Source organism: Garra rufa, unplaced genomic scaffold (genome assembly GCF_049309525.1).
Source record: "Garra rufa unplaced genomic scaffold, GarRuf1.0 hap1_unplaced_002, whole genome shotgun sequence".
NCBI lineage: Eukaryota > Metazoa > Chordata > Actinopteri > Cypriniformes > Cyprinidae > Garra > Garra rufa.
The window spans coordinates 3,025,499-3,048,449 of NW_027394277.1; the positions used below are offsets into that span (position 1 = coordinate 3,025,499).

General features: G+C 35.7%; 1 protein-coding gene across 1 annotated transcript in view; it reads left to right on the top strand.

The window, feature by feature from the left end:
* lmcd1 (LIM and cysteine-rich domains 1) overlaps window positions 1–22,552 on the top strand; it is a 58,290-nt gene extending 35,738 nt beyond the window's left edge. The window contains exons 4-6 of the mRNA XM_073832526.1: window positions 7,697–8,026; window positions 20,548–20,763; window positions 20,951–22,552. Of these exons, the coding sequence (XP_073688627.1) occupies window positions 7,697–8,026; window positions 20,548–20,763; window positions 20,951–21,079 (675 nt within the window). The 3' untranslated portion in view covers window positions 21,080–22,552. The remainder of the gene's footprint in view (window positions 1–7,696; window positions 8,027–20,547; window positions 20,764–20,950) is intronic.
* Window positions 22,553–22,951: the final 399 nt, after the last annotated feature.

Genomic DNA, 22,951 nt, shown 5'->3' on the forward strand with positions numbered 1-22,951 from the left:
TTCAAAATTTCTCTCATTGATTGGTGCTTACTGCTTAACCCCATTTCTCCGTGCACTGCTCACAAAACATATTTAGTTGAGTGTAATAACAGGAGCAGAAATGATACCAAATCAAGTGAAATATTATAATGTATTAACATTATAAACACTAGGCCTATAATGAAACAAATCATTTAAATGTAACGGTATTCAGAACAGAACAAGAATAAAAATATATAAAGCTAAAAAACCTAAAACAAAGCGCAACTGAAAGTACCAGGCGTTGGGCTCACGTAAGTCTATAATTCGGCACAAATTCAAATGTTTTCATATTCGTAATGTATTTGAATAATAAACTATCATTTATAATGCATACTGTATTTATAATGTAAAATCATCCTCCACATGAGCAAAAATGTGCTTGGCATAAGAGCAGAGTGGACCAGTTAAATAGGCTACAGACTATTTAACTTGCACACTCACAGTAAAAACAGAACATTTGTGCTTTTGTAAAATAAAGCAACAGGATGCACATTCTGTCATCTTGGTTTTCCGTTTCCTTTCCATAAACTTGTTTGCGGAGCGCCGCACCTCACATTGTTTTAAATCTTTTAATTATTTAAGTCAGATATATTTTGCATATTATACCTTTCGTATATAGACTATGATTGTATTTTACTTATGACAACAAATCTTTATGTAACTTTTTATGTAGGCTACATTTTCTATCATCCTGCGACCTATTTTTGACCCAGGGTTTGAAAACCTGTGTCCTAGACTGTAGTTAGGTTCATGCCGAAACACGTAAATGATGTTCTTATACAGGTAGTTGTGGCATCAACGTTTAGTGACGTCACTGAATGTTCCGGCAAAACTATTTTTTAAAGTATTTTTTTTTTTTACTATTTTCAGTCTGCTATGTTTTACAGGTCAGACAGGCATTTGGCTGGTGTTTGGTGAAACGCAACACTTGCAAGTTAAAAATAGCCCTCTCTATGAGCTAAAGGTATGGAACGTCCTCGCTTAATCATGTCGTCTGGCACATACCTTACATTTGACTTAATGGAAAAGCTGCAAATAAATTTGTCTCACTGATCTCATAAATTTGCGGGGATCATTTTATCGCAAGGTAGGAGGGTGGAATGAAAGATGCTTTCCTATCCTGGGGATTTGTGCTGTTTATTTTGATAGCAGAATGCGCTGGCTGCTGCCACCACCTCCAGGGAGCACAGCAGCTCACAGGGTTTGCCTTTGTAAAACAAAGTTCATATTTAGTTGTCTATTTTCAGCAGGGAGGTTTTGCACACATATGCTGTAGGACAGGACTCTGGAAATAAGCCCTGTGCTTTATCCACAATCAGCTGCCAGGAATCATGCCGCCTCTGTGCCTGCTAAAGCCCTTTCATCTTTTGTTGTTCTTCTCAGGTTTCTCTTCAGCCTTCTATACACCCCTGTTTTTTTTATTAAAAATCGAGCTTTGAACAAAAAGCCTTGTTCTTAGCTAGTTGCTGGAGGAATTTCTACACTGCAAAAAAAAAAAAAAAAAAAAAAAATGCTTTTCTTACTTAGATTTTGTGTCTTGTTTCCAGCCAAAATAACTTCTTAAATCAAGAAGGATTTTCTAGATGAGAAAATTGTCTTTTTTTCAGAAAAAAAAAAAACAAGTCAAAATTAAGTGCATTTTTGCTTAAAACAAGCAAAATAATCTGCCAATGAGGTAAGAAAAGTAATCTTGTTTTCTGTTTGAAATAAGATTTTTTTTTTTCACCCCATTGGCAGATAATTTAGCTTGTTCTAAGTGAAAACTCTTTTAATTCTGATTACAAGAATTAATATTTACTTGTCTAGAAAATCCCCCTTTTTTAATGTTTAGATATTTTGGCTGGAAACAAGACAAACGAAAGAAAAGCATGTTTTGCAGTGTAACGTTTGACTTGAATAAGCAAAAAAATGATGAGGATTTTGATTAATCTCTGACTTAATTCTTCTGAATCCATTCACCAGTTCTATTGATCAATTACCCAAATCATTCACCAATCTATTCTATTAATTCCAAAACAAATTCTTCCGATTTGTTCAGCCACTGTATATGCCTTTTCTGCAGGGTACATTTAGTATATATTATATATATATTATATATTTGTATAAAGCACTTTTTTCAGTAGGGAAAGTTACTTTTAAAAGTAATGCATTGCAATATTGTGTTACTCCCTAAAAAAGTAACTAATTACCTTACTTAGTTACTGTTTATGGAAAGTAATGCATTACATTACATTTGCGTTACTTTTTTAATCTGGGCAGGGCTTGCTTGTTTGTTTTTAATATAAAAAGTTAGATTTTAGCAAATGTAAAAGCGCTTTTACACCAAAAAGTGAATGGAATAAGCTAAAAGCTGAAGGAAAAGTAATTTCACATCTGTATAGAGAACTGTAAGAATAGGAAGTTCAACACACTTCAGCAATAAAAAAAAAAAGAAAGAAACAGAACTGTTAGTTAATCTGTTAGTTAATCTAAAGTAAATTTTGCTTACTTAGTATGGCTGAATTGGATCAACAAAGGTCAGAAGCAAAGACATTGGTTAATAAAATGGGAATTTTTGAAAAAGTAACTCAGATATTTTCTTGTAAATGAAAAAGTAATGCGTTACTTTACTAGTTGCTTGAAAAAAGTAATCTGATTATGTAAATCGCCTTACTTGTAATGCGTTACCCCCAAAACTTCCCACAGCAGCTTTACACAAAGTTATACTGTTACAGTGTGTCTGTTATGCATACTCCCTTTGCCATAGAGCAAGTTTTAGGGCTCATGTAATATTTATTATATAATGTGACCTGGTTATTTAAAAAAAAAATGGTTTAAATACAAATTTGCATGTAAACCTGTATTGAATAAGCTGATATCTGGTCGTTATCAACATATAAAGTCTAATTGCATGGTGAATCTGTGCAAATTTATGTTGTTATTATTATGACAGTTAATAACCTCATAAATTAGAGCTTGAATATTTGGTCTTAAATAAACTAAGTTAATATTATATATATTTGGTTCCCCAAACCTTTGACACCCTGCACTCCATAGCTGCATGAAAGTGTTGCAGTGTAAGTAGATTTAAATAAAATGCTGTATATAATAAATAGAAACCTGTATATAATAATATAATCAATTGTTTACGTGAGTAATTAATTGTGGAAGCTTTAACAGTAAAAATGCAGCACAACTTCCACATGTACTTATTTAATCCACATACTTTTCATATGAAAATGCGTGGAAACTCAATCGTAGTGGGTGTTTATGCTTAAAAGGAGACTTTAAAAATCTAGTCTAAATCAGAGAGCTAAAATCAGGGTAGAAAATTGCCTTTTATTTCTAAATTATGACTTTTAGGTTGTAAAAAGCCTAGTAACATTATAAGTAAACCTTAGGAACCATTATTTAAAAAAGGATGCAGTTGAGAACCCCTTTAATGTGACTTGCCATATCCTACACGCTTAGAAATAAAGGTGCTTCACGATGCCATAGAGAAACCTTTTTGTCTAAATGGTTCCATAAAGAACAAAAGGTTCTTTTTGATTCTTTGTGGAACCAAAAATGGTTCCTCTATGGCATCGCTGTGAAGAACCTTTTAAAGCACCTTTATAGACTAGACTGATTGTAACACATAGTATCTGTTGACCACATAAATGCAATGATCTCAAAATTGCAACTTGACATCTGCCCTCACGGCATTCACTAAATTCCAGGGGTTTCATTACCACGACTTAAAATGGGCGTTTCTGGGGGCGTTGGGAAAACGCCCCTTTCAAAAAAAAAAAATTATTAAGAGAGGTCACCGGTCATGCGCAGTAAATCAGTTTTTTTGAGCGGGCATTTCAAAACCTATCGTGGCAAGGTATTTCATGATACTGTATGAATATAAATATGAAGGGCACGAAACCCCTGCGATCGTGGACAGGTATTTCATGATACTGTATATGAATATAAATATGAAGGGCACGAAACCCCTGCGATCGTGGACAGGTATTTCATGATACTGTATATGAATATAAATATTAAGGGCTTTGTTCTTTGTTCGCTTTCTGTTTATAATTTAATCCTAATTTGATGATGATTTTCATGCTACATAAGAGAAACATGTAATGTGAATTTGATTTTGTCACGTATCAGAAAAATCACTTATTACAGATTAGATGTTGAATTGAACATGCTTAGATGTTGCCACAGTGTTGTCGGGTCCATATCTTTCTATTAAAAGTCTGTTTTCAAAGCTTAAAGTGAATTGCACTGAACAAACAAATAATCCTGAGACATTCACATACCCTTACGAAAAAGAAGTTTATTCAAGTGTGCTATTAGTATACTAATTTTAAACAAAAAAACAGGAATGTATACTGTCAGTCTACTGTTATGTACTTTTCCGAAATGTGCTTTATATACTTCTCAGAGATATACTTAAAATGACCTTTAAGTATACTTGACTTATACTTAGAAAAAGTCTAAGTATATTTGAGTATATTCTAAGTATATTTAAATCAGTTTTTTTTCATTGTTATCCACTAGGGGCACTATTACACATCTTCTGGACGGAATTTCCAAAACACAAGTGAAGAAGAAACCGAAACAACAGATGCTTCCACATGTAATCTAACACAATCATCAGACATAAAACAGCATCAAAACCATAGATATGGAAAACTGTGTAACATTATGGAATAAAATGTCGACCCATGAAGAGGTAATAATGACTGTCAAGCTTTGGGTGTTGATCAACTCCATCTACGTTTTGATTATCATCAATAGTTTTTTTTTTTAAGCTTTTTGTTCAGAATGTTGTTTATTTATTTATTTATTATTTGAAATTAACTCACATTCAAGTGTTTATAAAAGAATGCATGAAGCTAGAATAAAATGTTTTGTTTACAAGCAGATACCCTGTTCTTTTGATGTTTTGTATGTTCAGACATAGAATACCTAAATAGGGACATAGTAGTATATTTAAAGAACTTACAAGTATACTACTTGCAGTATAAAATTACTAAACAAGTATTTTACTGAGACTATACTTCAATGTGAACTAAAAATGCATAAAAACTATTTAATTAGTGAACTATCAGTATACATATGTTTACTTTTAGTATACTTGCAATACAAACTGAAAACATAGATGTTAATTAGTTGTGTACTCAAAGTTTACTACTGTTATACTTAAAAGTATACTTTTATATACTAGAAAGTGGGCCAATTTAGTCCCAATGCGTATTGAAGTAGTACACTTAAAAGTATACTACTAGTACACTGATATTTGTATACTTACTACATAAAGTATACTTAAAAATATACTTGAACTTTACTTACGTACACTTAAAAAATAAACTTAAAGTATGATTATTTTTGTTAAGGGTAGATATCTTTAGAGATCTTCCTATCTACTAAAACCACTATATTGACATATCATAATGTGTAGTGCACGTCATATTTACTACTTGTTTCATCTTTTTTGTATTGTGGACCAAATCTTAAGAATATATTTACTTTCCTAACTTTTTCTGTGCATGCAAGTCCATAAATGGCAAAACTATCAAATACAATTTGGATTTTGTATGAACCTATTCTACCTCCTTATTGTTTCTATTCCAAGCAGCTGTAGCCCTGAGCAGCCCAATAATGGGCTGGGGAGACTTAAACCACCCTTGTTTTTATTTGGCATAACTGCTTTTTGTAATATTCTTGATCTTTTATCGTGCCAAAAAAAAATTGTATCTACTAAATGCGGAGTCCGGAACTCACACTGAAAAAGACTGAAATAGGAAAAGAGGTCTGGGTAAACGGATTCATTTTGAACGTTTCTACCCTACCAAACATAGAGAGAGGTAGTACTTCCCATCTTGCCAAGTCTGTTTTTACTTTTTTCATTTTAATTTTTTTCATAGAGCCATGTATATTTGGCCAAGTACAGTCGTGATCATTTAGCGGAATAGGCTTCCTGAAAGCATCATTGGCTCAGAATTTCCTGCATTGACTTTATATCCAGGACCTTAGCCACAGTCACACATAGCACACACTGTTTGTTAAAAATGGTTGGAATTTTCATGACTATATTTTATTTTGGGGAAATAAATAATCTTCACATGGTGCCCTATAATATTCTCTGGACAATCTTGGCACTCAAGATATTAATCATGGATCTTTTGATAATTCTCTCTAAAGAACCCTAACTAAAAAGAAGTATACTTTCATATACATAAGTATATGAGTATACATAAGTTTATTTCATAATGTATACTTAAGTAAAGTTAAAGTATATTTTTAAGTATACTTTATGTAGTAAGTCTACAAATATCAGTGTTCTAGTAGTATACTTTTAAGTGTACTATTCAATACTCCTTGGGACTAAATTGGCCCACTTTCTAGTATATAAGTATAACAGTAGTAAACTTTGAGTACACAACTAATTAACATCTATGTTTTCAGTTTGTACTGCAAGTATACTAAAAGTGAACGTATAGGTATACTGATAGTTTACTAATTAAATACTTTTAATGCATATTTAGGACACTTTGAAGTATAGTCTCAGTAAACTACTAGTTTACTACAAGTATACCTTTAAGTTTTCTTTACAACATACTTTAAGTATACTACTATGTCCCTATTTAGGTATTAATTTGTATACAGTATATTTTGTTATATGAATATCTGAACATACACAACATCAAAAGAAAGAACAGTGGATCTGCTTGCAAACAAAAACATTTTATTCTAGCTTCACTTGAAAGTGGGAAGTTTCATAAAAAATAAATAAACAACATTTTGAACACAGAGCAAAAAGAAAGACTACTGATGATAATTAAAAAGTAGATGTAGTCAATCAACACCTCAAAGCTTGACAGTCATTATTTCCTCTTCATGGGTCATTTTTTTCCCATAACGTTACACAGTTTACATATCTATGGTTTTGATGCTGTTTTATGTCTGATGATTGTGTTAGATTACATGTGGAAGCATCTGTTGTTTCGGTTTCTTCTTCACCTGTGTTTTGTAAATTCTGTTCAGAAGATGTGTAATAGCGCCCCTAGTGTATAACAGTAAAAACACAGATTCTCAGAGCTCAAGTATAGCTCAAATATATTTCGAAAGTGTAAGTAAAGTATACTTAAATGTCAAAGTATATAAAGCACATTTCTGAGAAGCACATAAAAAGTAGACTGACAGTATACTTTCCTATTTTATAGTTTAAAAGAACTTTACTAATAGCAAACTTGAATACATTTATTTTTCGTAAGGGATAAGAAGTCTAGCATTGTTATTGTCATTTATTTCTTTAAAGAAAAAGAAAAGCTTATTGTTTGGTTTAACCTGTGAGGTTAGTGAGTCAAAAAAATCTTTTAATGCTATTAATTACTAAGAAGAAAAAATTTCTTCACATATCTGCCTATTACATTTTAAATATTCTTTTTATATTCTTTATAATGGTTATGCTTAGGTTTTGTAGAGGATCTAATCATCTAAATCATTTATTGATAAAAGTGCATCTGTATACAAATATCTTTATGATTTAAAAAACTGTAAATATTTTCCTTGCTTTTAGCTGTAAATATGTGAAACTGTTTATGTGTTTCAGTTTATGTAAATTGTACGTTTCTGCATACTTGTAAATGTTATGCACCAATACATATGTATAAACCAGGTTGCTGATACATAATTTTGTTTGTCTATCTGTCAGGCGATGCAGTACATGGAGCTTCTCCCTGAAGAAAGGCAACCTGTGGCTGGCACAGCAGGATCACTATATCGCCACAAGCAACTGATAAGACAGCTGCCTTCCTACGATCACGATCCTGCAAACTGCCACAGCCTGTCTGAGGTGGAGTTGAAAGCTATGGCTCAGTTTGTTAAATCCTTCAAGGAGGAATCCTTAGGAGTAGGAGAGGTTGCCCTGCCTGGAGAAAAATGTACACCAGTGAAGGATGAAAAGGCCTCCCAAGAACAGCCAGGACCTGAGACCACCACAAATGGAACAGCACAGTCTCCTCTCAGCAATAAGAGTGAATATGTGAGTTAAGCTAAAGATTTGCAAATAGCTGACCATGTAAACCAAAAATGTTAATGCCTAACTTGCCTAATGCACTTAATAGCAAAAAACAAATGTTGACACAAACTGTACATAAAGATCGATTTAAGAAACTCTCTTTGATACAGTAACATGCCCTGTGCGAGTTATTTTTAAAGGTCCCATATTGTCAAAATCAAAATTTCCTGGCTTTTTTCATGATAACCGAGGTCTAGGGGTTATGTAACTACCATATACGTTTCAAAACAGTCAACCCACAGTAAACTGCACACAGCCTGCTTAAAGTAGCTGTTCCTTTTCACAAGCCACTGTGACTTCCGTAAAAATGTGACGTCCGATCTACTCAGTCACCGCCTTCAGTCACCACCCCGAGCACCAACCACTGTCCCACCCTCCTTTTGTGAAACCCAAAGACAACATCGTGTCCATTCCATTGTTGAGCAACAACAACACGAAAACAAGTCGAGAAAACCCTGTTCAGTCGATAGATGTCAGGAAACTACATCATTGCACAGGCTTCCGAACAACATTAATATAAGAGACCACTGGCACGTCGACTTCAGCCTCTTTCACACAGCCATTACGGAAAATACATGGATAATTTGTCCCACGATTTGTTCCGGAATTGTTTAATTTGGTTCATTTGCAGTTGTTTTCTGGAATCTGTGTGTGCTTTACACACAACCCATGTACTGTAACATTTGGATGTGAAATGTAATGCAACGCGTAACGTTAAATTACACAAAACATAAAATAACCTGAACAATCTGTGCTTCAGTGCTGATAGTGAAGAGCTCCCTGATCGCTGCTTCATTACACTTTGCATGTATTTTTCATCGTGAAGAGTGTAGGGTAACGTGCATCATCACTACAACACTGCCTTTATGGCATTTGGTTCTGCTGGCTTTTGATCACACAGCGCTCATTCTTGTAATTTTCCAGAATCAGCGCGCATTGTGAAAAGGGGCTGTACTAAAGCAACAGTTACATAGCTTACTGCATTCGGTGTTTGAAAAAGAAAGAAACATTAATGATCATTCTGAAATATCCTGATCAGTATCACCAAGCCACAGCAGGCTCGGCTCTAGGCTAGGATACAGCATACATGACCGTAGTTACTTGTGGTTGGCTTGGCCGCGCGACACTCAGAAAACAACAGGCCAATCAGAAGAGAGGCTCATGAATATTAATAAGATGGGTCAAAATTGACCTGTTCTTGACAGAGCTCCTAAAAAAGGAGCTGTAAAAATATATTATACCGCAAATATATATTCTTAAGGACATCAACAACTAAAATAAACCTCCAGAAATGTGTACAATATGGGACCTTTAATGTTTAAAATATGAGCAAGAACGCATAATTTCACGGATGTTTTCTCTGAATATCCAAATGATTGCAAATGTTGATTTTATATAACAGTTCAACAAAAAGGTAATATTAAGTAAACATTTTGGATTTTAATGTAGCCTACATTTTAAACACAATATTGTCAATTTAGTTTGTTATATATTTAACAATGAAAATGCACAACAGAACTTGTGTGCATCTACAAGCAAAAGCGGTGTTTTTTTAATAAAGAAATCTGCAGCTTTAAACAATTCGGAGAGTCAGTGAACTACAGCCATTTGCTTCCTTACTGAATGAATGAAAGATGCCATGCCTCATTCATTAAGACAGTGACTTGCTGCCACCTACCAGCGATTTTAGTTTTAAATCTAATCACTTAATTTTTTCATCATTTATTGTTTTTTTTTTTTAGTATATGTGACCCTGGACCACAAAACCAGTAAGATTAATTTTTTGAAATCGAGATTTATACATTATCTGAAAGCTGAATAAATAAAGCTTTCCATTGATGTATGGTTTGTTAGAATAGGACAATATTTGGCTGAAATACAGCTATTTGAAAATCTGGAATCTGAGGGTGTAAACAAATCAAAATATTGAGAAAATCACCTTTAAAGTTGAAAGTGTAGTTCTTAGCAATGCATGTCACTAATCAGAAATTAAGTTTTGATATACAGTTGTAAATTTTAGGGCTGTCGCAGTTAAGGAATTTCCCTTGCGGTAATTCTGAGTGGCTCAGTAGCGCGATATGCGGTATTACCGCCAAAAAAAAAAAAAAAAAAATATATATATATATATATATATATATATATATATATATATATATATATAATTGTGTGTAGGCTGTTACAATGTAAGGTCATATTCAGAAATCAATAAACCGAAACCAAAACGCGTTGATACATGAAGTGAAGTAAACAGTACTTACATAGAAACCTAGCCAGAAAGAAATGCAAATTTTGAAGAAAAATGTCAGACATACTTAGAGGCGTTGCATCTGAAATATTCGTATATATAACAGTTAGCGTGCACCCTCGAGTCTGACGGAACAAGAGACTTTCTGTCAGTATTTCCCCTGCGTGTTCTAGGCGAGCTGTCAGTCATTGCAGTTTCATTGTTACGCCACAAGATGGAGGCAAGAGACTATCTTTGAGTAAGTCTTTAAACCGTTCATTCAACTACACCTTCAAAAACGCTTATTTATTCAAAGAGAGACGTAATGAAACATTGAAATCATTTTAACTTTAATCGCCACTTTTAAAGGCTCAACTGACCAGCAGAGCGTCGATGCTAAGACAGAGATTTCACTTTCCTTGGACATGACAAGCTAGTTTCACATACATACCTGACTCGATCTGAAAGACAGATGCAGGTAATCGCACAAGCTCAGTCGATCTCTCTCTCATTCGCTGTCTGTTTAGGCTGTTAAGTGCATATTTACTGAGCCTCATAATAAACACATTGTTATCATTACTAACTTATTACTAATTTAATATTTAGCACACAGGCATTAAGTGAGAAGGGCACATCCTTCACATCCTTCGGAAAAAATAAAACAGGCAAATATCGCGGTTGCTGCGGTTGTTGCATTCCTCTGCGGTTATGCACGTCAATAGCGCGGTCTTGCGATATTGCGGTTATCGCGACAGCCCTAGTAAATTTATAAAATATCTTCATGGAACAAGATCTTTACTTAATATCCTAATGACTTTTGGCATAAAAGAAAAATTGATAATTTTGACCCATGCAAGACTGGTTCTGTGGTCCGGTCACATATTAATAACACACTTAATAGACTGTTAAGTATATGACATAGGGTCGGGTCGATAGACGATGCCATCATCAATGCTCCGCCCCGCCCCGCAACGCCCCGCACCGCCCCGCCCCGCCCCGCCGCAGCAGCAACCCGCTCGTAAAAAGCACACACTTAATCACACTATATAGCCAAAATAGCTTTCAATTTCTGCATCTTTACTCATTTTATTATTGTTGTTATTATTATTATGAGGAAATAATAACAAGGATGTTGTTAGCGATCATAATACAAATTACAGTGAACTCCAAGCAAATTACACGAACTAGTTCGTTTACATTAATAAATGAGGCATACAAAAGCTGCAGAAAAAAATCAAAATAATTTAAATTAAATTAGATTAAATAAACTACACCAAATATGCCTTTTTCATGGTTTTACCATAACGAACAGAGCTTGGAATAAAAAACAAGAGAATATATTTTTTCCATCGAAATACGAACCTACAGTACAAAGCCTAGTATACATTATAAATAACAGTTTATCATTCAAATACATTGGGAATATGGGAACACTTGGATTTGTCCCGAATTACAGAGGTACGTGAGCCCAACGCCTGCTATTTTTAGTTTCGCTTTGTTTTGGTTTCTTAACTTTATTTAGTTTCATTCCTGTTCTGTTCTGAATACCGTTACATTTAAATGATTCGTTTTGAAGTCAGGGTAATTAACTGATAGCTATGTTTACAGTGTTTATAAAACACAATATTTCGCTTGATTTGGTATTATTTCTGATATTACACTTTCTCTCTAAACATTCCGCTGCTCATTAAATGCGTTTGGAGAGAGTGGGTTAAGCAGTAAGCAATCAATGAGAGCGATTTTGAACTTAAAAAAGCTGACTGGTCGAAAATAAGTTAAGGACCAACACACATCCTCCAAATACATCTACATAAACCCGCGCTTGTCCTGTCTGGTATGCACGGACGCACTGTCACGATCTAATGCACTTGTTAACGCCGGATCTTTAAAAATCTGGCTCAAATAAAGCACTGGTGGAAACGGTAGGCTACATTTAATTAATTCGTTATGAATTAATTATTTAACAACAACCAACCCTGACCTCTGCCCCGCCGCCTGCTGCAGACGATGCCATCGTCCATTGCGATGTTTCACATTAGACATCGTATGATGCCAAATTGGTCAACATCGCCCAACCCTAATATGACATAAAAGATACCTATATAAAAGGTAAAAAAAAAATCACGTGTAAGTCAGTTTGAAGGGGGAACTTTTATATTTTAATGGAAAAAGTGTGACTGCAGTCTAAGTGGGGGTACCCAGAAAAATGTTAAATGCCCCAGGGGGTACGCAGCTGTAAAAAGTTTGAGAACCACTGCTTTAAAATATCATTTCCTATTGATGGTATAGATTTATAACCCTGAAGTGTCTTAATTAAACACAAACATATCTTATCTTCAAAATTATGTACTGTAGTTAGTGTTGGGTTTGAATTAGTGTCCTGCTCAGCAAACTTAAAGTCATGTAACAGAAGTTATGACTGATTTGATTTATGTATTGTGACATATTTCAGAGTGAAACAGCTTTTAGAATGTGAAAGATTATAGAGCAGGATATTATTTGTGCTAAGGAGCACAAAATGCACCTCTTATTTCTGTGTCTGTATGTGTTTTAGGTTTTATTTGATGATTGGTTAGTCCGTAGACAGGGTAGATGGCATTTTAATATTTTTTTTTCGATGGAAATGAGCCCTACATTCTTTCTATAACTCACAGCCAACTCACAACTGTTTCATTTTGTATGCATTTATAGTTGATAAATGTGAAATGTTACAGGTCTAAATAGTATTTCATGCTGCAGGGCAATTATAATATGTCCCCTATGAACTGCATATGTGAATATTATGTAGACCATTGTTTAAATCACATTTATGTTTTAAAAGAAGTGTGATAATAACAGGTTTCGTCCATTAACCTGTTTATTTAAACGTCTGCGTTTAGCTTCAAATGGCGTCTTTGCCGACAGTATTCTATAAAAATTATTTGGAGTCCCATTGGACATCCAGAGGCACAACAATAAATTATTTGTATCTTATTTCATGGCTTTTACCCTACTTCATCCACTTTTTACCAGTGTTTTTTGCCACCACAATGCACTCAAAATACAATAAAAATTGTTTTATAAGTTTTTCAGATAGGTCTGTATATAGTAAAGGCTGCTAAAGAAATAGCCTACTACAAACGTTTAATGAAGTAATAAATGTAAAAATAAAACACTAATACTTTAAATATAGATGATTCTTGTTAAAGTTTCTAAACTTATTCAGTCAAGAGCAGTGAGTGATTTTCTCTTTTTCTTTCGTTGTTTGATTATGATGCAGTCTGCGGCCCCAGGATCAAATATTTTGTCACATCTGTATTTCTTCCAAGTTGACTTAGGCAATATTTTCCAAGTCAGAGGGCCCTGTTTTAATGATCTAAGCACATGATCTAAAGTGCACAGCACAGGTATGTCCGAATCCACTTTTGCTAGTTTAAAGACGGGAAAAATGGTTGGTTCGCCTGGTCCCTATTCTCTTAATCATGGGGTCATGGGTGTGTTTTGGACGTAACATGCATTAAACAGTGTCATCTTCCATTCCCTTTAAGAGCCAGTTGCGCTTGTGCCATGGCGGATTCGCTGTTTACACAGTGAAATTTGCAGGAACAAAGACTGGAGCAGAGTAGGCGCGAAGGGGGGCATTCACAGGCGATGCCACCCCCCATCCCCAAATGAGTTACTATGCACCCCCTTTACATCCTCTCCCCTCCTTGCTGAACGTGGTCGTTTGCAAAAGCGAAAGTGAAACCAAAAAAAAAAACAACGCGCTTAAAGCGACTGACTATGCATTATGACATGTAGGCATTTTTATATTTATGTACACAATAATAACCTTTTACATTGTACTTTATGAAATTTAGTTTCTATTTTAATGAATTATATGCAGTCATAAATATGTAAACTAAAGCTGCATGATTCTGGATTAATTAAAAATCACAATAAATTGGAAATCACGATTCTCTCATGATTTTCCTGATTTTGAAGAAAAAAAAAGACTAGAAATCTAAACAAAACAACGTAATTTGCTAATGGTTCTGACAAAATGGCCATTGCTTAAGTCTTTTAAAAGATATATTAAAACATTTTTTTTTAATTAAGGAGTCAGTGTCTCAATTAATAAAGACTCTTGTTTCACGTTTTTTAAACGTGCAGTTGTCGCCACCTCCTGGCGGAAGAGGATAAGCCTTACAATACATAAGAGTGTTAAGATACTTTCGTTTTGATCGCTACTGTAGACAATAAGTGTTTATACTCAAACTATAAACTTTTATCCTAGTACTTCTGTTATGTAAATGTCTGTAACACAGAAATAACGATCATTATGTAGTTGAAAGCACTGTTTATGTTGCTCTTTCTGGATCAGCAACAGCATAAATGCAGATTTTAATATTTTTGTCAGATTTGATACAGACTGATAGAAATGTATTCAAAAACGCAGATTCATCCAGTAAAGTTTTTGTGAGTCATTTATTCATTCAAACCACTTTTTTCATAAATTTAATATTATAAATTGGTGTATTAAATTTATTCTATTTTAAATACAAATATTATGTATTAAATGATTAATAATTAATTCAAATGAATTAAACACTTTTAAATAGACAACAGCAATTAATATTTTGTCTCACATTATTTTGCTTAGTTTAGAAATGCGAGGAAATCGTGATCTCTGTTTGATCTCCAAAAAACTAAAACTAAAACTGAAACTAAACTATATGACTATATAAATGTGTTCACAAAATAGAAACTAAATTAAAACTTACTAAATTGTTAATGAAACTAATCAAAACTAAACTAAATTTAATTGCAAATTTGAAAACTATATCAATATAAAACCAATTTTAAAAAGCAAAACTAAATTAATCTTGGTTGCAAGTGCCGTAACTGTAATGCCTACTCCAAATTAGTCTAAATAATAATAATTTTTGTTAGTTTTAGTTTCGTTTTTATTTTGTAAACACATTTCTATTTAGTTTTTTATATATTTTAGTTTCAGTTTTATTAAAAAGTGGTTTGTATGAATAAATGATTACTCATAAAACATTACTGAACTAATCAATCTCTGGATTCAATGACAAATACATTTTTTTAAAAGTTACTTGTTTCCACCTAGTGGCGAAACAATGTAATCGACACAAACATTTTATTCTAGCTTCATGTATTTTTTTTATAGACACTGGAATGTGTGTTCAATTTCATAAATAAAAAAAAACATTTGTTTAAATTAAAAAATAAACAAACAACAGTTTAAACAAAAAGACTACTGATGATAATCAAATGTAGATGGAGTTGATCAACAGCCCAAAGCTTGACAGTCATTATTACCTCTTCATGGGTCGACATTTTATTCCATAACGTTACACAGTTTTCCGTATCTATGGTTTTGATGCTGTTTTATGTCTGACGATTGTGTTAGATTACATGTGGAAGCATCTGTTTAGAACAGTGTTTCTCAACTGGGGCGTTCGGACCGCATCGGGGGTGCTGAAAGCAAAAATTTTGAAAGGGGGGCGCTGAGGTGTTCTTGGGGGGGGGCGTTTGGTAAACCGAAGATGTATGGGCTGAAACTTGCAAAGAGAAAATGGTCTGCCACATCCTAATGCAGTTTATACACTGGCTGCATCGAAGCGTACTTTCTATATCTGTTTCAACTTGTCGTAGCACAAGCACACGGAATGCGTCAGAAATAGAGCTGTTTATCGTCAAAACATTCATTACTGTCACGGATTAGGCAGGAACACACGAACAACGATGTAATAAAGACGTACATTTAATAAATCTAATGGGAAACAGGCAGAACACGGAGTGGTAACATTGAAACTTGCAAAGAGAAAATGGTCTGCCACATCCTAATGCAGTTTATACACTGGCTGCATCGAAGCGTACTTTCTATATCTGTTTCAACTTGTCGTAGCACAAGCACGCAGAATGCGTCAGAAATAGAGCTGTTTATCGTCAAAACATTCATTACTGTCACGGATTAGGCAGGAACACACGAACAACGACGTAATAAAGACGTACATTTAATAAATCCAATGGGAAACAGGCAGAACACGGAGTGGTAACATTAAAGACCGACAGCATTGAGGGGAAAATACACACACTAAATAGACAGACTGATTAAGCATCCAGGTGGAGACAATGAGGGAGAAACCAAAAACACTCTGAACTGCGGGGGAGAATGGGAGAAACCAACATGAAAGTCCGGGGGTGTGACATTACCTCCCCCTCCCGGAAGGCGTGTCCTCGCGCCGACAAACGGGAAACAGCAAACAGTCTTAGGAGGGGGTTCGGCGGAGGACGAACTCCCGGGAGGAGGGCAAAAGATGGAGTCCAGAATGGTGACGGAACAGTCCATGGAGGTGATGACGGAGGGAGGAGCCAAGGAGGTGACAGGAGGGGGCTGGAGCAGGAGGAGCCAGGTGGGACCCAGGCCGCAGCCAAGATGTAATTCCACGGTGGAGCCGATGGAGGGAGTCATGGTGGAGGAGAGGCTGACGACTGCATGGGTCCGACCGACGGAGGCGGAGCAGGTAGTGGGAGAGCCCGATGCGGAGACGGAAAGCCGAAGATCTTGGGTGACACCGCGGATCCGGAGGGCCAAGGCGGAACCCAAGGCTCTGGCGACCAAGGCGGAGATGGAGATCCGGAGGTCCGCGGCGGAGCCGGAGCGACAGAGGGCCGAGGCTGTGCCCGCGGGAGGGAGGAGGTCCAACGAGCCGGTGGGACGGAGCGACGAGTCACAGCCGGAGGAGTATAGTCCGGAGGCGAAGGTGGGGCGACGACTGACCAGGGCGGAGCCGGAGGGACGATGGAGCCCGGTGGAGCTGGTGGACCGACGGGCGACAGCGGAGACGAGGGAGCAGAGAGCCGGGGTGGAGCCGCAGGGTCGGAGGGCCGAGGCGGAGTCCAGGACTCTGAGGCTGGAGGCGATGGTGAGGGATCCTCCAGCCATGACACCGATGGAGATTGGCAGACCCGCGGCGAACCCACCGCACAGATGGTGGGCTGAGGGTGAGCAAGGGAACAGACAGCAGACAACGGAGATTCATGAAGGCTGGGCGGAACCAGCGGTGACTCTGGACGGCTGGGCGGAACCAGCGGAGATTCAGGCTTAGGCAGAAGAGGGAGGGTGGGAGGGAAATCCAGGCAAATGGGTATTTCCGTGAAACAGTCAATTAAGTCCCCAGAGTTGTGTTCTTGCTCACCCCCAGTGGCGGTGCAGTGGACGGGGCTCTCTACAGCCCTCTCTTGCTCCACGAAGCACTCCACCGTCGCGGATGTAATGGCCGGCTCACGCACCTGATCAGCAGTTTTGACCCCGTCGGCACTCCATACTGCTGTTGCTCCGGGCTCGGGCTTTCCGTCTATGAAGGACTCATAATCCGCGGGTCGGGGTGGCTGGCTGGGCTCTGGGTCCGGAGTGGCACTGGCGAGATGCTCCTTGGAACAGGCGGGGAACGCGGGTCTGTTTCTCGCCAGTGTCCACTCCACAAATGCGGCGAAATCCGCTCGAGGGCCATCCTCGGACGACGGCGCTCTGCACTCTAGCGGCATAGAACGTAAAGAGCGCGTCATCCGGGTAGCTGGTGGTGTTTGCTACAAGCTGGAACATGAGAGTGTAACCCTCGAGCAGTAAATCTCCCTGCTTCAGCCGGAGGAGGATGAATTATGGACGGAGGAAGGAATCCATGGGGGAAACACAACGGAAACAAAAAGACTGGGAAAAACGAACGGGAAACAAAACGAAGGGAGAACACGCCAAAAAAAAATAAACTGTATCGGTCGGTCTTTCTGTCACGGATTAGGCAGGAACACACGAACAACGACGTAATAAAAAGACGTACATTTAATAAATCCAATGGGAAACAGGCAGACACAGGAACACGGAGTGGTAACATTAAAGACCGACAGCATTGAGGGGAAAATACACACACTAAATAGACAGACTGATTAAGCATCCAGGTGGAGACAATGAGGGAGAAACCAAAAACACTCTGAACTGCGGGGGAGAATGGGAGAAACCAACATGAAAGTCCGGGGGTGTGACAATTACAAAGTTCTGGATAGTGTTACTTCCGATGGCTTCCGAAGTCATTACTAGTGGGTTACCATGATCTCCACTTTAGAATACTGATCCAAATAATTAGTAATCCCTTCTGAAGTATTTGGTCATTCTTGACTCATTACTAGTGGGTTACTATGATTTTTACTTTAGAATTAATTATACATTTTGCATCATTTACATTTATTATGAACCTGTATATAGTAATTCTTAGTAGTTTTCTGGGAGAAAAAAAAATAGTAGTTACTGATTAGCTAATAGTGAACCACTTTCAGCTGAGCGCTATTGCTTACTGATTCGTTCATTAGAATTTCTTGTTAGTTAATAGTAGTTACTATAATGTTAGTAGTGCGTTATTCAGTTGTTCCTGTGTAGTTATTCATTAATGATGGAACCATATTCTAAAGTGTTACCGCTATTAAAAACAGCAGCTGTGTAATGAGGAAAAGTAAGAGAAAAAAGACAGGTTCCAGTCAGACTCAGACCAGTAATTCCAAGGCCCGGGCGAGGTTGTTAGGAATTTTTGCATTTTAATATCCTATTTAACATTATTATTTAGGCTGCTTTCTTATTTAAATTAGTTATTTCTTTGATTTATTTTAGCGTTTTGTAGGCTGCTTGTTTACTGACAGAAGTGCTTAAATTAACAGGCACGTTTATTAATAATGTTTGAGTCTCATTTAATTTGTTTTAAAATTATATACAGATATATTTTATAGGCTTATATACACAATCGTTTTATATAATTTATATATATTTATTTATAAATAATATAATATTTAATTAAAAATTAAATAAAATGCCTTGATCTTTCAGAAATCATGCTGAATGCCATAAAATCAAGAATATGTAATTTGTTCTCTTTAACATTTATTTAATTGACTGAAGTACAAAGAAAAAAATGTCCAATATTTAACTGGCCAACTTAATTTTGTTAATATAAACAAATTTTGAGGCATGATCCAGCTTTGCTTGCAAAGACTGAGAAGTTCCTTTTATACCCAAAGATGATACCCTCACTTATTACCAATTCACCTGCCTCCTGTGAACAGTTTATTTGGTTATTTTATAACCTTTTCACTTTTATTTTGCCTCTGTCCCAATTGTTTTGGAGTGTGTTGCAATATTCTCAAAATTTGAGAAATAAAGTAGAGTTTACTTTTTTCTATTTGCATGTGTAAATGTGGTATTACCCACCAAAATAACCATGCCCACTATGTCAGAAATGAGGGAATTCAAAATATTCTCAAAAATAAGGGATAAATATTATTTTTCACTGAAAGCTAATTGAAAATATTGGACTGTGGTTTATTTGATGGAGGGCGGTGAGGGACTTGGATCATGGGTATGGGGGGCTGGCCCAAAAAAGGTTGAGAACCACTGGTTCAAAAGATGTTTAATAGCGTATTACAATGAAAACACGGATTCTCATAGCACAATTATAACTTAAATATATTTTTTCTAAGTATAAGTCAAATATACTTAATTTTAAGCATATTTCTGAGAAGCACATAAAAAGTAGACTGATAGTATACTTTTTTTTTTTTTTTTTTTTTAAAGAAGTATACTAATAGCACATTTGAATAAACTTCTTTTTCGTAAGGGAAGTCATATCAGACTTATAACAGATGATGATAAGCTCATTAAACTCACTGTCTGTACATGAAGAGGTAGCTATTCTTACTTACTAGGTAAATAAAATATGGTTAGATATGCTGTTACCAAGGGCACAAATACAAAAACACACATTAGTGTCATTGTTAAGATCGGCATTGATTTAGTTAATCAATTATGAAAATAGTGTCATCATCCAGCTCAGTTCAGCTTTCATGCAATAATGTCAGTACAGTCAGATCAATGATATTGTTGAATATTTAGTGTCACCAACTAGACAAGACAGAGGTGACTGTGCAAGGAACTTAAACTCCTTTAGGAAGAAAAAAACCTTGGGAGAATCCAGACTCAGTGAGAGGACCAGTTCTTCTCTGGCCAAATGAACACACATGGTGTGGTTTAATTCCAGGCTGTATCAGATTGTGGATTGATTTTATTTATTATAAGATAATATAATGGATCCAGTTACTTCTGCTTGAAAATTAGGATACGTCTTATGAATCACAAACTTATACATCAAAAGATCAAGGGAATTTTGGTTTCTCAGTTCATGACACCTTTTTTTGTTAATCTAGCTTTGCTATATATTTCTCTGTCTCTCAGCATTGCAGTGGTTGTGGACAGTTGGCAGCTCTGGACAGTCCTGTGGTGTATGCCGACAGGGCAGGGTACAGAAGACTGTGGCATCCCAACTGCTTTGTGTGCTGCGAGTGTGGCGAGGCTCTGGTGGACTTGATTTACTTTTGGAAGGAAGGAGCGCTGCTGTGTGGACGCCATTACTGCCAGAGCATCAGACCTCGCTGCCTGGGCTGTGATGAGGTAAAATTTAATGCTTTTTTAGCTGGAGAAGAATTTTTTTTTTTTTTTTAAAGGTTTAAAGATTTAAAATAATTTTCACAACAAGGCATAAAGATTTCCACTTTAAGTTACATATTCTTTAGCTTGAGAGGTGTATGTGAAATAACCACCAATTAATTCTCTGTGTGTCTCTCACTTTCTTTTGTAGCTGATCTTCTCTGAAATGTACCTTCAGGAGGCCGATGGTCAATTCTGGCACAAAGAACACTTTTGCTGCTGGCTGTGTGGGCAGAATCTCAGAGCTCAATGTGGTTGTGACAAAAGGCAATCAAAATAGTTCACTTTAGAACAGACAAATGCTCCAAAATATGTTAAAATAGCACCTTCTGTGTTTTTAAAGACAATAACTCATTTACTCTATTTTAAATTTTTTTTGTGGAATTTCTGAATTGCGTATAGAAACCCATACAAACTCTGTGACATGCTCTATGTCAACAATCATTAAAATCATAAAATATCAGTGTTTACTGAGGGTCCAACACCTATTCAATTGAGAAATCAAATTTTTGATTTTTACACATGCAACATCTTTGTAAAATGTAAAAATGTATAAAAAAATGTATAAAAACAGACTACTTTTCAGAACTAAAAACGTCCCTGTTACCCAAAGAAAGCAACCTGCCAAAACAAGTAATTTTCCATTTGTTTAAAAGAGTAATACAGATGATTATGTCAGCACAAAACTCCCTGCTCAAATCCCAATATCTGAACCCAATCCAATTCAATCCAAGTCAGTTCCCACCCAACATATATAAATTATTTAAAAAGAAAAGGAATACCCAACCTGAGACAGACATAATAAAAACAGCCCCAGTCTGTTTTTGTTTCAAACCTGACTGGACCTAACCGAGTATGATACCAGAAACACAACAAAAAGAAACACAATAGCAGGTGTAGATTGGTCTGACCTTTGTGGATAAAAACAAAACAAAACAAAAAACACATTCTCTGATCCTTTTTCATAACACCTACTTTAGCTATGCTTAGCTACACAGATGAAAGAGCTTGAATCCAGTAACTCATTGCTTTGGTTAAGAGCATCAGAATGTTTTGACCATAAGGCTACTTAAAATATCTTGATAATGTTGCTGGCTAACATGTCCATCAGGCTGCCTTCCATGGCTAGAATCTGCTGTTTTACAAAGATATTATTTAAACTAGGGTGACCAGATATTTTTTGAAATGTCCTCATTTTACACAAATACACAGAAATTTCACAGCTATTCAGAAGCACAGAAGCGCACTGTACTCCCAACAAAATTGACAATTTAACCTAATTCATAAATATCAACCATTTTTAACATTATTAAAACTACATACTGAGTGACTGACATTGTCATAGAAAACACTTGTTTGTTAGTTTTGAGTTTGCAGTTTTAACGTAGGCTGTATGTTTGCTTAAATTTTGTTTTCAAGATCTGATGTAAATTATCTATTGTTGCTTTCAGTATGGCTATAAATGTCATGCAAACTCACATTAAACACTTTTAACATTGAACATAATCAGTACCTGAGATTATAATTGTCATAGTTTGTATGTTGTTGCTCCAACCCCAATGACACAGAAATATAATTTTTTTGCTTGTCACCGTTGTGGCTAGTTAGGCCAAAAACTCCAATTAACATGGAAAAGATACCTTTAATCCACATTGTGTGGTTAGGACACAGTTGTAGAACGCATATACCTGGTCAAAATGTAAAGTAATAAGCCTGATTGCGAATGAAAAAGATTTGATTTCACCAAAACACAATACAGTATGGAGTGTATTGAACAACAAGTGTATTTTTTTTTTTTTTTTTTTTTTTTTTTGATATCCAAACTATGAATATTTATTCAAATGGTTACTTGCATTGTAGTATTTGCATTTAGTATTATTACAATTAGTATTTTGGTGTTTCAGTGCCATGGTAAAATAATAAAACAATCAAATAAAACAAAGTTATAATGCTAGATGAATAATCATATTATGACCTATTCCGAGAATAAATTGTAATATTATAAGATTGGCAATCTTTCACAATTAAATTGTAACATTCTAGGACTGAAATTGTAATAAAAACCAAATAAAAAGTGAAAAAGTGTTATCTGATACCATGATTATTTTGGCTAAATGTCCATGTGCCATGGTTTAAATATGTAAATAATTAA